At 41.3% G+C, this 16,988-nt stretch overlaps 1 protein-coding gene and 1 non-coding gene across 3 annotated transcripts in view; one reads left to right on the top strand and one right to left on the bottom strand.

Moving 5' to 3' along the window:
- sema3h (sema domain, immunoglobulin domain (Ig), short basic domain, secreted, (semaphorin) 3H) overlaps window positions 1-16,988 on the bottom strand; it is a 53,964-nt gene that overhangs the window by 11,377 nt on the left and 25,599 nt on the right. For both annotated transcript variants that reach the window (XM_041945821.1, XM_041945820.1), the window contains exons 5-9: window positions 14,979-15,072; window positions 14,515-14,634; window positions 13,183-13,328; window positions 11,954-12,068; window positions 130-199 (exon numbers count right to left, since the gene is read on the bottom strand). In XM_041945821.1, coding sequence (XP_041801755.1) covers window positions 130-199; window positions 11,954-12,068; window positions 13,183-13,328; window positions 14,515-14,634; window positions 14,979-15,072 — 545 coding nt within the window. The remainder of the gene's footprint in view (window positions 1-129; window positions 200-11,953; window positions 12,069-13,182; window positions 13,329-14,514; window positions 14,635-14,978; window positions 15,073-16,988) is intronic.
- Window positions 10,838-10,910, top strand: trnar-ccu. The gene has a single exon. It is a non-coding gene; the product is annotated as a tRNA-Arg (tRNA).

Below are 16,988 nucleotides of genomic sequence, written 5' to 3' on the forward strand. Positions count from 1 at the left end.
GAAATTCAAGACACTCCCTGTGCTTTCCAACCACCACCATACACTTAAACAAGCGTGCACAGATTACAGATTGCCATTTAAAGCTGCTGCAGTATATTCCCATGTTTTTGGCTTTACAGAGGTACATACCTTGAAGTGGTAAACAGGCCGTAGATGAGAGGGTTCTTCTTGTCTTTCCCGTGGAGGATAAAGATGTCCTCTGGATTGAGAGAACAAGGGGAAGAAGACAAAGAGACAAAACATCAGTGAAGCCAGAATAAAGATCATAACAGTGTCTGAACAACTGGAGGCGTTTTGATTCGTGTTGCACAGGTTTGTGTAAACTGTATGTGTGTTTTTGTGTGCGCATCAATCAGTCTGACTGTGTGACTAATAGCGTCGGGCGTCCTGGCAGCATGGCTGTCTGGCTGCTTGTAATGAATCTGTGGCCATTAATAACCAGCCACAGTGGGAGAGCCGAGCGCCGAGTCCGCCACAGGAGAACAACACCTGCTGTCACACACGCTAACACCCTGCCTCAGTCTTCACTCTTCATTTCAAACACAGCGGATCACAACATGTGATACGTCTTTCTCACTTTTCTGTTGCAGGGACGATGGCCCCTCACACCGCGCAATCAGGTGGAGTGTGGATTTTCACTCTTTCATCTGTCCGCCTTTAAAACCTGATATCTCTGCACTGGCCCAAATCTGACTAAAGCTACAGTTGTGGATTTTTTTAATGGTACTCTAGCATAGAAATCACACTAATTGGCTCACTGGGGATGTTTTGATTTTGAACAACATATATCAAACCCCAACTGCCTGATGTTTGTATTGTAGCTTTGATAAATGACACTAATTCAACTTGGCACAATAGAAACATCCTGATTGTAGGTCAGTCAACTACAAGGCGGGTAAAAAATTAATGTATTGTAAAAACATACATCACAAAGGCTTAATTAAAGGTATCCTGCAGAGTTTTTGACCACTAGTGCCACAACAGATTAACGCTTTGATGAGCGTGTCCCAATTTTGTCTGTATCTTGTGGTTCATCAGCTTCAATGCAAGTCCATCAAAACTAAACAGGTTATTATTAATGTTGGTAGACTTGGATGAAAACATTAAAAACAAACAAATAAAGCAAACTGCTCTTCCATATAATCCCCATACTGCTGTTTCTCTCCTCCGGCTAAAGCCTGCAATGTTTAAAATGCTAAATTACAGTGGAAGTGAAGCATGCTGCAAATAAATGAGAATATCAATGAACAGATTGACAGGAAAAGAGACAAACAAACAAACAGGAGTCAGGAGACCAAAAAATATTTTTCTCTAATCTACAAATTCACAAACAAAATGAAGTACTATTTCTAATGTAGGAAAATTCAACAGGGTCCTGATTTGTTTCGTCCAGTCCGATTGACACAGCCATCCTCACAAAACCCACTGACTGGTCAAATGGAGACGCTTTTCATCACAGCACATTCGACATTTTTTACCCAGTGTCTCATATCAAACATCACTGGTCCAACTTTGACGAACGGTAATGAATTTTGAACCTGAGCTCCTCTGTTTAAAAATATGACACTGATGCACGGTGCTGGAATGTTTGACTTTCAACTCATGTTTGTCACAGTTAAACACATTTTTTGTTCCTACATTTGTAGTGTTGCTCATCATTGTATAATTCGGCTGTCTGCTGTCACAGTGCAGACGAGACCTTGATTTTCACTGTTTATTTAAATCACAATATATCAAAGCTTTTCTGTTTTGCAGTTTTGTGCAGTTGGGAATGTTTTTATCATCATGTCGGCAGAGAACAGAACCCTTTGTTTTGTGTGGCATGCTGTGATAATCTATAAATACATGACTTGACTTGGCTCCAAGGGTATAGTGGGACAATCAACTTTAAAAGTCTTAGAAACTCTTTCAAAAGGTTTTACCCGGAAAGTGCTCAGGTTGATGTTGTGATACAAATAACTTTTTGCAATCTTTGCAGCATTAGAAGTTGGAAAAGGATGTTCAAAACAAGGTTTGGATGCACTCTGCATGTCTCCGCCTTTACTCTACTCTCGCTTCTTCTTCCCACAGTGAGGTAGAGATGTTGTTGTGGTGACGGAGACAGTGAAGCGTATCGCTCTTCCCACATTCCCGTCGTTCCTGCTCCTGAAGGTGGCCTCCATGGAACTACAGCCCTGCAGGAAGTCTAATCTCATCTCATCACACACACACAAACACCTGCCACACAGACTGACTTGGGAGCACATACACATCAAATGAAGAGAAATAAAACCCTGTATGGACACATGCACGCACCCACACACGCTAAAATGTAAAGCAGCAGGGACCAAAGCATACACATGAACACACACACATACTGTATGTACAGACACTCACACAATCCGTAGGCACCTCAGGGCAGAGCAGAGAGGACTATGGGTAGTCTGCAGCCTGCAGCGTACACATTGCTCACTCCCTCCATCCCTTATTTAATATATCACTCCTTCATTATTAAGTTTTCTTCAGCGCTTCCTTTTTTTCCCTTCCTGCTGTTAAATTACAGATGCAGAATACTCCCTCCACTTCTGTTCCTTGCTCTGTAACTCCTTTCCATATTTTACTCCTACTGTATATCATCCCTACATCTTTTTTCCACCTCCTGTCCACTGTTCTTATCATTTCTTGCAAGTTTTCTTTTCTGCTTACATCGTCCAAAGAATGCGCATCCCTCTTCAGCTCCATTAATCAAAACCTTTATCATCTCTCCATTTTCTTTCTTCCTCTCAGCTTCTACTTGTCTTAAAGTTGTTTTATGGCAGTCTTGCTTTATTACTCTGGATGATATATATGCTGGTTGGTGAATGCTTTTATCTTAAGTAGCTCACAGTTTTTTTTTAAAGAAGGAATGAGTCAAAAGAAGGGCATCGAAAGATTTACACCTAAACCAGCAGAGCTGTGTTTTATAGCCACACAGCCAGCCTGGTGGAAACATGTTTACCAGGTGATCGCACTGTGATCACATAGAGCAGGGGTGAGGAGCCTCCATCCTCTGGACCGTATACAGACCACAAGACCATTTGATCAGGCCGGCAAGGCAATTCATAAATACAAAAAGGCAAATCAAAAGTAGACAAAAATTCTCAAGACAGCATTTCCACTTTTGTAACGATAAAACAAAATACCATTTTGTTCGTAACATGTCCTTCAGAGTGCTCCCTGAATGCAACACACATAATGGTTATGTTGCTGTGACAGTTGTAATGACATATTTCATGGAGACTGTCATGAAAAGAAAAGTAGATGCAGAGTGGTGCGTTTTCCAAGAGAAATGGACAAAAAATTGTTTTTTGTTGAAGTAAAAAGCAAGCCAGTGTGCCTAAGATTGTCTGCGGGGACACGGTCACAGAGATGAAAAAAAAAGGAGAGAGATGGGTTCGACAAATGCGCTTGGATAAAGTCAACACCTTGTGGAGTTTGAGTGCCCAACAAGCAGACAGTGTGAGAGTGCATAGTTGCTGCTGCTGCTGTGCTGCTACAGACAAAATAAAGTTGTTCCAAAGTTTGATTTTGTCTGGAATAATTCACAGAGATGAAGGAAAACCTGTCATGGAAACTCAGTGATAGCAAGTGTCTGTGTGATCTGGCCTTCATGGTGGACATCACATGAAATAATCCGAAGTGAAACTAAAGCTGTGGCAAGTGCCTACTGTGACTACTGTGACATCTGAATATGCTGGTGAGCGTAAAAACTCCTTCAGGCATTTAATGAGAGGTTTCAGGACATATAAAGTAAACAAAAGGAACTGAACGCATCCGCTACACCTTTTAATGTGGAACCAGCTGATGTGCCTGACAACCAACAACATGAAATCATTGCGCTATAAAGCTAAGTAAAACAACCTCCCCCTGCTCAAGTTCTATTACCTGTGTATAAGTCACAAGGATGTTCCCATTCTGAGGAAACAGGCACCGAAGTTTGAATGTCTGTTTTGGACAACCTACTGTGAGCAGTTCTCAGTCAAAACTGACTCTTGCAAAGAATCGGTTCCACCGAAGACTGACTGACCAAACCTGGAAAACCAGCTGCGAGTAGCATCATCATCACTATCATGGGACCAAAGAGAACCAATTCCAAGTGATGAGGATAGAGTCTGTGTTCAATATTTTAGTTTGGCCCTTGAAGGATGGAATAAAAACTGAAACAGCTCTTAATAGGAAAAAGGTTCCTGACCGCTGACATAAAGCAAACAACAGTTAGAATCCATTTGTAAGTGCATCCAAATATGCAACCAACTTCTAAACATTCAAACCACATCGAGAAGGGTTGCCAGAGCCATATTTGGCCACATAAACAACTAAGTGTTGATGTTGTAGGCACAGTGGTGCTTTGGGCTAAATCCTAACATGTTTTTCCACTAGCATTAGCACTAAAGACAAAGCACAGCAGGGTCTGATGGGAACTTCATGAGTTCTTCAGGTATTTGGTCATAAAGTACTGGACAAATAGGAATTTTGACCAGATGATGGCGCTAAATGAAATGCTCAGGGATCACCAAAATGATGATAACTCATCCTGCATGGGATGTGAATGTCAGCACCAAATTTCATGACAATCTATTCAATAGATATCAGATACTTCAGTCTGAAGGAAAGTAAGTAAAACCCTGTACATCACTTGTTGGCAAGGGAAGGAGAAATCTCATTTTACTGTGTATAACAAAGTCTTTTTAAAGCCAGGTACAAACTTACACCCTGTAGGAAAAACTCCCTGCCTTCTGCTTAAAAGTGAGTCAGACTCTCTATCTTCACAGCACCTCACTGTGCATTCACATGAAAACATAGTTAAACTTTGGAGGACGCAGCCAGAACCACATTTTTTTTCTTTTTCAGACTTTGAAGAAGACATCTCAGTTATTTACGGCTCAGCCTGGCAAAAATTCACTCTTATCGCTGTGTGACAACTTTAAATCACGACTGATTCAGAGCTTTTCTGCCTCTACATCTCACGTCTGTTTTATTTATTAAATTTGATGTCATTAATCTTTAACAGTGGAGGAAAGCAAAACACACACATTAATCACAAACACTGGTCATTTTTTAGGATGAAAACGGAAGGAATGGAGATTCTATGTTATAAAATGCCTTTCCATCGTGTTGTAGTTATAGGAATCGTCTCCATCTCTTCTTTTCTTTTCTCTCGTTGATCTTACCCACATCTTCTTCCTCTTTCACTGTCAGACAGCTGACCACCATCTTATACTAACAGTAATCCCTCGTTCTGAGCTGCTTTTCTTTGTCTCCCTTGGAATCTTCTCTCCATTTCTTTCTGTCTCTTTATCTGTTCATCAGGTGCCCCCCCCCCCCCCAACCCTCTCTGCTCAAATCCACCTGGACGTCCTAGGATCCCTCTGGGCATCTCTCATTCTCTTTGTTTCTCACTTTCGCTGTCCCTCGTCGTTTCCATCCCTCCCTCCTGCTATCTCTCCATCCCTCCATCTCCTTGTCCATCTGTCTGTCTGGCCTATTTTCTCTGGAGGATTGCTCTTGTGTCTTCATCTTTAAACAAAAAGCGGCTGTGCTCCCCTGAGGGTAGATAGTCTTGTCTAGCCCGCAGACCTACAGCCATTGCCCCTATCTTCCTCCTCCTCCTCCTAATTGTCTGGCCATAGCGCCCCAGGCGAACACCCCTATCCTCCTCATTTCGCTGCTGTTCCCTCTTTCCCTCCCTCCCTGTCCAGTCACCCTGAATGCCAACATCCACCTCCTCCCTCCTCTCTGTAATCTTTGTGACCACACTCCCTGTCTTTATTTCCTCCACGCCATCTTACAGTAATTTGCCAATAATAGCCCTGCCTCCATCTTGTCTGGTTCTTTAACCCCTTCAGCTATTGGCCCGATTCTTTCAGCCACTCCACCTTTATTTCTCTCTCTCTGACACATTTTCCCCCTCCGGCCACTACTTTATCCCCATCTTGATGTCTCTATCACTATAATCATTTATGTCCAGACTAAGATATCCATTTGGAAGCCAGCTCTTCCAAGGTGGCAATGAAGGATATTTTTTTCCTTTGTGGGCACTGTACTTTTTTCAGGACAAAATTGATTGTGCAAAGATTGTGTCCAGCAAATCTAAATGATAATTTCCCTACATATATATAAATTAACATATTTCGTAGCATGTTGGTTGGACACTTCTTACAATTCCACTTAATTCTTCTTTTGACACCTTCATACCCACTTAAAAGACTGGGAATTCAGCCACCGTCAATATGTCACTTGGCTAAAACAATAATTTTCATAATGTAGGCTATAACTTTTAAAAAGTCTGATAATCTGCTTTACCTTATAAATTGTGTGAAAATCTGTAACTTCTGCAGCTCTTAATGAAACCTTACATCTTCTCCTTGTTGGTTTCGCCCCCCTCCTCTTCCTCCCTCTCCACCTCACTATCTGCTCTATCCTTCCCTATTAACCCCATTCCCCTCGTTCTCTCCCACCCCGTCTCCCTCCCACCAGCCCTCACACCCTTTTAGCTTCACTTCACCTCTCTCATCGCCTCCATGTCCTGTGAGGAAAAATGCCTTTTGTCTGGGCTGTAGTGTTTCCTGGCACATAAATATCACCTTCCCTTCCCTCTGGTTTTGTCCTTCTCCATCCCCTCTATCTATCCATTGTGTCATTTTTTTTTTTATTTCACCTCCTTGGTAGCATCAGTAATTACTTGTATTTTCTACATTGTAGAGAGCACTGCTGTGGATCACCAGCTGGGTTTCAATTCAATGTACATTTTAACTATATTTTATGGAAATCTGCGAAAGCAAAAGCAAATGAATGTTTTGTTCCATCCACTACCATTACTCACTTATTAAGGTGTACTGAGATAAACAATGGGTGGTGCCAATTCTCCAGTCAGCAAACTATTACACCATTGCAGATTGCAGAGGGTGCAACATGATGATTAAAAGGAAGCTCAGAAGAAACACAATGGAAATATGACATTTCTGTTTGTTTCATGTATTGACATGAGGAATGTTACATCAGATGAGAGGATGTTTTGATCGAAGGAAACAGCTTCTACTTTTTTTCAAGAATTATTTTGATCAACATTTCCAAACGCAATATCACAAACTGTACATAAAAAATACACTGATGGAAACTCGGAAAGAGAGGATCTTTCTTGCTCTCAAAACCTGCTTTGTTCATGTGGTCCCCTCTAGATTTCTGCACTAATTAGCTATCTTATTCCTCATTAAATAGTGAAAATGTGACTTCCCTTGTGTCACTTTCAGGCCACTGCAGCTAAAGGGAAACAGGAAACCGGTGGGGAGGCTGTACCAGACGCTTACGTAAGATCTATTCTGTCCATGCTACTGCAATATCCACTTTAGAAGTCTTAAATAACCTTTAAATGTCAGCCACATCTGACCTATTCTCTTAATTTTCCCTTTTTTGTTTCTTCCTGAAGAAAAACCCTCTTTTGGCCAGAGCTCCTCTCCCCCCATTCTTTCGTCATCATCCACCTCATTTCTCAAATTCTTTGCTTTTCGTTCCCTGAAGTCAAATTTATTTCCAATCCTCTTCAATCAGCGCTCTCCCTCTCCTCCTCCACCTTTTCTTTCACAGTGTTGGGGCAATAACATCTTCCTTCCTCTGCCTCTTTTCCCCTCGTCTCCTCCTCCATCCCCTCCTCCTTCTTTCTTTTCTTGTCTGGTCAACACCTCCTGTCATAACCTCTACCCTCGTCCTACTTCTTTTCTTTACTCTCCCTCTCTTTCTAATCCCCCTCCTCTTCCGACCAGCAGCTCCTCCCCTCTCTCCTCTCCCCTCTATCTTTCTCCTCTGTTTCTCCTTCTGATATACTGGGCTTCCAACCAAGTATTTTCACACAAACTTTGATGGATTAGGAAGGCTCAATGGAGGCGTCAAAACATGATTAATTTTCCTCAGTATCACAAAACATGTTTTCATACCCGCTTTAAACAGAAAGTGTTTTTGTTGATGAGGTAATTAAGCAGTAAATAGTGAAAAGGCATTTGTCAGATGTATCTGCCAGGGCGTCCTTGGCCGACAGTTCATATATGGACCAGGATATTATCTCCCCCTCCATCTCTCTTTTCTGACCATTTTGCTCTCTCTCTAATATCCCATAATGTCAAACAGCTCCAAAGAAGATACAATCGACCCAACGAAAGGTTTAAGTTTGGAGTAAAACAGTTCAAAAGTGGCTTTGGATAAAAAAAAAAGAAAAAAAAGAAATTGTCTAAAGAACTCAGAAATGTCACACCTGTCTCTCATTGTATTTGATTCAGAAAACACTGTTCTGAGTTTTTCTTTATATTGGTCTCTCCATCCCCACTGTAACCTTCATCTCTCCCATCCTCACTTCATCCCACAGTTCCCTCAAAAATTCTCCTCAAAATTCTTTCTAGCCCTCGCAGACATCACCTCATCATACTGAGGACTTGCGAAGATGACAGTCCTCATTTATTCAGAAGGAGCACTCATCCCTCAGCACAGTCCCAGACAGCTTGTAAACACAAATACTCTTTCCTTCTGCTCTATACTACCGCTGTTTGCTCCTTTCCCTCCCTCTGTTTCTTTCCAAAATAAGCAGGTGACATAGTGACAATGATATGGGTGCTGCCTTGTGTCTGGAACATTGAATCTCTCACAAAACAGATGACACTGAAGACGGTCTATCTCCAGCTCTAGAACCTCGTAACTCTTCAACTCCCCTGTTTGGTTTTTGAATAGCTGTGGATCAATGAGGCCTGACCTGTAATTTTACACAAGAAGTGACATTGACAACAAGAGCCACACACATTAACAGCCTAATAAAAATGAACGCAGCCTTGACTCAGACATAAAAACAACTGAACAATAAACTCCCAGCAATTTTGTATCATGAGTCAGTCCATGTGGCCGTCATGGACCAGATGCTCTGTTCAAAACAAAGCCGACTGTGAGGGCGTCCAAAGACTTCATCAAACATATAAGTCAGCAACTACAAAAATATGCTCAAAGAAAGAATTATTTACAACAAGTCCTCCGAATCAAACGACAAAATACTTTGATTTATTGTTATTTACTGTCACGCTGTGACACATACTGTGTAATTTGTGAGGTTTCAGATGGATTTGTCTCACATGGTATTAAATCTTTTTCACCTGTAAAAACAGCAACACTGTCACAGCAGACAGGAGCTGTACCCAAGATTAAATGACTGTACACCTTTAACACACACACACATGTAAGCACATTCACACAGACACACAGGGCAAGGTGTTATCTACTGTCCTGCTGTTATGAAGGACCAGCAGAGTGTTGAGGGTTTATGGGATTTGTAGTGTTTCTGTGTGGTGGAGCATGGCATAAACACAACACTGACAGCATTCTTAACCTGATGGGTTAATCTCCTGTATAAGGGTTTGTGGCTTTGTGTGTTTGTGTATGCTGAAGTGTATTCCCAAACAAATTTGTTTGGACCCTTATCAGATGCGTAAAAAATGACCACAGGCATGCTGGGTAGAAATGTTTATGATCCCAACAAGTCCAAACTGTGTTGTGTGAACAGACAGGCTGAGGCTCGAGTGTGTGTGTAGCAGCTCAAAACCTAGACCTAGCTGTGTCCGTGTCTGTGTGTGTGTGTGTGTGTGTGTGTGCATTCAAATGTTTCTCAGTGTTGCACGGGTGTATCTGTGTATGGTTTTGACTATATAAAAGAAACAGAGTGCATGATTGACTGTGTGTTAACTGACTGTATATATTCACCATATGGTACCTCTGTGTGTGCATGTGTGTGGTTGCCTGTGTATGTTCAGCAAACGGAGTCATTTCATTTACCCTGAGAGTCTTCTGTTTACAAAAACAGCAGAGATAAGAAAACATTCCAGCTCTCGCTCTGTTTCAATGTTCTCTATCTGCACGTCTCAGACACTTTTTGCAGAAGCTCCAGTGACCAAATGGATAAGTAAGGGGTGGCATAACTCAGAGGTCGATGGATCAAAAACTTCCTCTTCTATTAGCTCTTTCGGGATTTAACAACATTTAAAAACCAACATTTTAGTTTATCTTCCATAAAGATGAAAGACGTGTGAGAAAATGTATTTAAAAAGTAATTGTCAAATTCAAAGCAACAGATACAATTACCTAATTTACACTAAGGCGCCTCATGTGTCTAATCTCAAGGTTAATTCATTTACCGTTTTACAACACAGGGTTGTACAACAAATACAAACTGTATTCCTTAATGCTAATCACAAAACAAAAACAATGGGAGATGGTTTGAAACTCATTGTAGCCAGATGTTAAGGAGGTGTTAAAGAGGTGTAACAACGTCAGTATGCAGTCCTCCAGGGTCTGTCGGCTTTTCAAGTCCCATCTGAGGTGACCGACAGTGGAGTGGTGCTGGGCTGAGATTGAGTGTTGTACTGCCGGCTGCTAGACCATAAAAGACATTTAAATTACTAAAAGAACAGCTCCAGTAATTTACTACTTACTTCAATGAAGATGAAATACGAAGATGCCTTTTAGTGCCCAATTTAGGTGAAGCTTCAAAAACAACTGGATCTCAAAATTCCCTTAAAGCCAAAATACAATTACGCTATGTCAGCATAGTGACAAGGTTCAGGATGACTTAATGTCATAATCTGCCCATTGGCGTGGCAGCAAGGGCCCACGTGTGCCCGGAGACTATGCACTGTGAAAACAGTCTGTGCTGCAGACAGGGTCTGTTGAGCACTCGCATTGTTCCGTCACCATGTCACTGCTTTTGCCTCATGCCCCCTGTGCTTTTGGTGCTTTGCAGTGACATGTTCACTCCCTGGTTTGTCTGTCTTTCCATCAGCATTGGCACAGTGCCCCAGTGGCCTAATGGATAAGGCACTGGCCTCCTAAGCCAGGGATTGTGGGTTCGAGTCCCATCTGGGGTGATTGACAGCAGAGTGATACTGCAAAATCACGCTGGGAGTAACTGGGAGTTACATGTACATAGATGGAAACCATCCTCTGCTATCATGATTTTAGTGGCAGTAGGTGTTGTCTTCTCTGCTGTCATTTGCAGTCACAGAATGAATATCAAAACGAATGCCTCCCATCCACAGAGACTGTATGTTGAGTTGATCTGGGATGTCTAAGAGCAGAGCGTGCTCTAGACATTTTAACATCCATTGTACTGAACATGGTGATCCCACTGAAAACAATGGTGTCATTGAAGAAAGAAGAAATCTTTCTGAGATGTGACTGGGATCAGGTCATTCATCTTGACACAGAGAAACAGCACTGACCCTCTCTTCGCCTGTTCTGATCAAAATGTCTGTAAAGTCACAGTCCACGAATGTTGCGGTCCATTTGTAAAAGTGAGTGTTTTGTGATCATCATCAGCAGCACTGACATAAACAAATCAGTCAATCAAAATACACATTAAAGACTCATGTACCTACATGGACCTGCTGCTGAGGAAACACACACACACACACACACACACACACACACACGCACACACACACACACACACACACACACACAGAGCCAAGCAGAGGACACTGGTGTGAATCGTTGATAATGAATAGACCCACAGCAACCAAATGTTGAAGCCAGTTGCCGTGGTTACCAGAGCTGAGGCACGAAGACAAACCCAAGGTGACGGACAGGGCTGTTAATCACCGTGGTAACAGTGGAGCCATCCACACACATAGACACACACTGAAGGTGGGGTTGAGTGTGTTTAAGTTTATTTGGTGAACTCTCCTTCACCACCTCAAAATATCTGAGCAAGAAGTCTTCGTGTGTCACACTCATAAACACAAACACACAAACACCGGCTGAGTATCTGAACCCACTGTACTTCCATTATGAAGCATTCAGTATCAGAGCTCAGCACCAGCTGCTGATGTGACCAGTGGCTGAGGTTGTCTGATGTGATTAGCTTTGCTGGGCATGGAATGTGTTTGTCATATGATGCTTGTGTACTCACGCAGCTGGTCGAAGTGTGTCTGCAGGCCGTCTGGTCCTGGGACCGAACACACCATGCGAGCCTTCTGGAAGGTACTCCACTTGTTGACTAAACTCCTCTGGCCTCCGATGTCATTCTACACAAAAAATGAAGGAAGATTTTTATAAAAATATCAGTCTACTTTCAGTCAATCATCACTCATCAGTCTCTCTTATCCTCACAACCTGCTTCAAAGGAATTAAAAAAAAAAAACGCAGAAAACATACATTTTTTACTTCTGAAAATATAGAATAGAAAAAATATAAAGTCAACGACAAATATATTAAACTATAATTTCCAATGACACCCAAAATTACTTTTAATTTACAGTATCTCATAACTGCAATGCCCTATCAGATTAATTGCTGTGAAATCCAACACGATTTTACATACAAGATTTTTATTAAATTTTGCAGTAAAAGGTGACAGGGCTGCAAATAACGGTTGTTTTCATTATCGATCAATATGCAGATTATTTTACAATTGATTAATTAGTTGTTTGGTCTATAAAACATCAGAAAAAAGTAAAAAAAAAAAAGAAAAAAGAACATCATAATTTCCACAGTCCAAAAGTCCAAAACTCAAAGCTGGTAAATTTACTATAATGTAATATTTGTAAAAGCTGCAAATCTTCACATTGGGGAAGCCAGAACATTCGAATTTTGGGGGCGTTTGCTTTAAAATGAATAATCGATTATCCAAACAATCTGTCGATTGATTAATCAATTAATCATAGCCTCATGATTGATCATAGTAGCTCTAAAATGTGATTGCTGATTGATTTTCAAAACATTTCCAAAATTTGTGAAACACATGAACACACAGACATGCACACATAAGCAGGCAAACACCATCATGCATATTTACACATATCCACATAAAGACTGTGTACAGTACAAATATTCACAGTGTATCACAGTGGAGCAGAAGACAGTCATAGTGACAAACATAAACAGTCCCCTATACAGACAGACCAAAGGTGCATCTATATGAGCCGGCATGAACATTCAATCACACATAGTTGCTTTTGACGTAAACACACTCCTGTGCAGGGGCAGACACACACATACACACTCTGGCCAGCACGTAGATGCTCTACTTGTTGGGGTAAACACGTTTACATAAACTACATGCAGACAGTTTCGGATAAAAGCAAAAACACACACACACAAACCTGGTCTCTATCTTTCTATAACAAACACACTCCATACCTTGCACACACGTGCCACTCTGGAGTAGAGCACCTTCCCAGCAGCCCCCTCTGCCTCCTGAGCGCGCTCAGTGAAGAACACGTAGACCTTATCATCTTCTGGGTTATCAGTTTCAGACAGTGGCGCTACCCGCACAAACTGGGCATCTGACAGGAGAAAGACAGATAAATTATAAATCAACTGTAGTGCAATCCACCTGTGCTGATGCGCACGTAATATGCATGTAAGGGTGTACAAGGAATAGAGATAGACCAAACGGATCACTGAGGTACCACTGAGTTTACAAACAGCAGTGAGAGTCAACATGTATCTTGTGGTTATCAGCAGCAGACGTCGACAGGCTGGCCTGATAAAACACCAACCGGGCGTGCAGGAGATGGCTTTAGAGATGTTGATTTAGAGCAAAAGCCATTCAGTTTACTATAGTTCACAATATTCAGTTTACAGAGCAAGAAGTACAGAGAAAGATGGTGGTTAATTGTATTCAGTTAAAGGTCCAGTGTGTAAGGTTTAGAGGGATCTATTGGCAGAATATGACAAATTTCACTATAACTTTGAGTTATATGTATGTTTTCATTAGTGTATAATCACCTGAAAATAAGAAGCACTTTAGGAGCTCTTTATATCTACAAAGGGAGCAGGTCCTCTTTCACAGAGCCAGCCATGTTGCACAACCATGTTTCTACAGTAGCTCAGAATGGACAAACCAAACTCTGACTGTAGAGAGGGACGTTTGCATTTTTGTGGCCACCGTGGGTTCTCCTACATGCTTGGAAATGGAGGGGTGCGGTGAGGGGTATTCAGTAGGCAGCAATCTGCAACGTCACTGGTAGACAGCACTAAATCCTACACTCTAGTCCTTTCTTGAGAAATAGATGTCGAACCAGCATATATGCATATCGCAGGAGAAGCTGTTTGAGAATTTAAATGTTACTTATGATACTTATATGATTTTTGGATATTTTGATTTATTTTAAGTTTTTTTCTTGCAAATAGCCAGTGGAAACTGAACTGTTAGCATGTTAGCTGTTAGGAGTGTGCAACGTTTCAGTTCTAACACACCATGGTTGAGGTTAGTCTTTTGTGCTTTGGAAGGTTCCTAACCAGCAATCAAGGCAAATCCTTGGTAGCATACCAGCTGTATAAAAGGTCATTTTATTTGGTGGTTTCAAGATGAAAAATGATTAGAGAGATAGTCCAGTATTTGCTGATTTGTGAAAGGACTTCCTGCAGTACTAAAACTCGGTACATAAGCGGAGGCTTTTCTCAGTTTTCAAAAGAAAGGAGGTTTTTACTTTCTTTTGGTTCTCTTTGATGTTTCCTTGTTCTTACCTTGCAGCCAAGTGGAATCGTACTGCTCGGTGCGGATGACGTGACGGCTGCCAAGACTACGGAAGAAGGCGGAGTCCCGGCTCATGAAGTCTGAGGTGATCCCAGCGTACAGCTCTCGATCTACACAGAATAACAAACGTTTAGCTATTATTAGGAGAGACAGAAGGGTTTTGAACAGAAAGTCTGAATTTTAGGTTTATGTTGTTCATCCTTACATATGCACAAGTTTCATCTTGCAAATGATTGCAAATGAAGTCAGTCTTGTGCAGACTTTTCTGCAGAAGTACTGCAAAAGCAAACACATACTTTCCTCTCTGCTAGTTTGATTAGTTTGTCTTTTGCTCAGGTAAAACTAGTCATCCATACTGCCAAAACTTCACAGACAAATTGCAGCTATTCCTAAGACAACTTACAATTCATAGTTAATTTGAGTTGTGGTTTGAGGAAACAGATGGCCAACTTACCAACCACAGCGGAGGCTGTTTTCTGGAACGGATCGTAGGGACATTTCCCCTTCCCACACTCTGTCTGGCTGTAGGAGAGAGTCTGGTGCTCTGACTGGCAAAGAAAACAGAGACAGAAGTCACTCAGACAAAGAGGGAGAAAATTAGCTGGACAGAGGGAGACAGAGCAAACAAGCTGTTTGGACAGGTTTCTTTACTTCGCAAATAATCTGATTCATCATTAATTCTGTCAATTAACCAGACTTTTCCAGCCATCTGAACTGGCCTGCCACACACACACACGAACGCACACACACACACACGCACACACACACACATGCACAGAGTGAGTGGCTAATTGAGGGCAATCAGGCTAAGTGGAGGGATTTTAAAATGTGTGAAGTCCAGTCTTAAACCAGTCAGCACCACCAGCTCCTCTAAGCACCACGTCTGTACCTCTCTGATCTTACATGGCCTTTCATGGGATTAGCTGTTCCCTGACACACACACACACACACACACACACACACACGCTGAAAGCAGGAATGCACACACATAAAATCACAAAGTCTCTAATGACACACTCCCACACACAACTGGCACAGGTTTAAATCTCACATATGTGCACACATTCCGATGTAGACACCCATAACTGAGGGAATTTAGAACCATTAATGTATTTCTGACAAAATGATAACCCACATGTGTGTAAATGACCAAGTAATCATTATGGAATAAAGGAGACATACTTGGGCTCTAGAATTATATTTATATCATATTTTACAAAATATCCAATAAAAAAAGTCTGGTGGCATCCAAGTGCGGCCTCAGTGACAAAAGGTACACTGTATAAATTATAGACAGGTGGCACAGAGCGAACCCTGGTAGTAGGCACAGTATATCGGCATAGGGGCAGACACCACACATATTTTTTGATATTCCAGATGCTGATAGACCTGTGTATAGGGGCTGGGACTGGGATCACACACATAGTATGGTGGGTGGCAGGAACAGCATTGCTTCAGTATAAAAAGTGCAAAACTGTCTGCAGACAACTTTTTTCTATTTCATCATATAATTGATCTAAATTTTGTTTATTATTTATGTATGTACTGTCAGATCATATGTCTGAGAAAGCTTGTCATCAGCTTGCAGGCTAGCTAATTAAGGAGTTACAGCTGTTTGGCTGATGGGGAGGAAAGGCCAGTTATATGTTGTTAACATAAAAAAAAAATCACTGACGTCCTTGAAATCCTGCACTAATGTTATATTTGGAGGTGCAAGTACCCCAATCCCGGTCCAAGTCCTTTAATATGGGATATCAGACAACACTGGGTCAGATTCGATACATACTGTATATTGTATTTGATTCCATATGTATCTGACACACTGAATTTGCATCATACCGCTTTAATCCACATTGCAGCCGAATCGAGCATGCATTCCTCTAATGTCGGTTTGTGCATATTCAACACTCACCTCGGAACCTTTTGCAAGCACTGGTTTCTCGTCGGACCGGTCAAAGTGAAAACTACATTCGTTGTGTTGTTGTTACAATCTAATGGTTGTAAGCCAATTTTGTGGCTTTTATGATGCACATCTATGAATTTTGAACAACAGGCTAATTTGCATCATACTTAAATGTATATCTATTGTATGTGCTACAGAAAAATTTACAAACTCCTCTTAATTTAGGATCAATTTGAAAGCAAAAACACAAAGAATTAATTTTTAATATAATTCTAAATAAATTCAGGCGTCAAGGGGTTTAGTTTATAATCTTAAATTATTAAATGAATTAAAGTTTATCTGGGAGAATGTGATTCCATCACCTTGAGAGAATAATTTGGATTTGCTGGAACTACAGAAACACGCCTGGTTGTGCAGTGGTGTTACAGAGTGAAGCTTCTTCCTGGAAAGAGCTCTTTGGGCATGTACAGACATTGATAGCAAACTGAAATCACATCAGATGGTAAGAGTGAGTCTAGATGTGTGAACGTGAAGCGGTGCTAAATTGAAATCTTTCACAGG

Source organism: Chelmon rostratus, chromosome 10, assembly GCF_017976325.1.
Source record: "Chelmon rostratus isolate fCheRos1 chromosome 10, fCheRos1.pri, whole genome shotgun sequence".
NCBI lineage: Eukaryota > Metazoa > Chordata > Actinopteri > Chaetodontiformes > Chaetodontidae > Chelmon > Chelmon rostratus.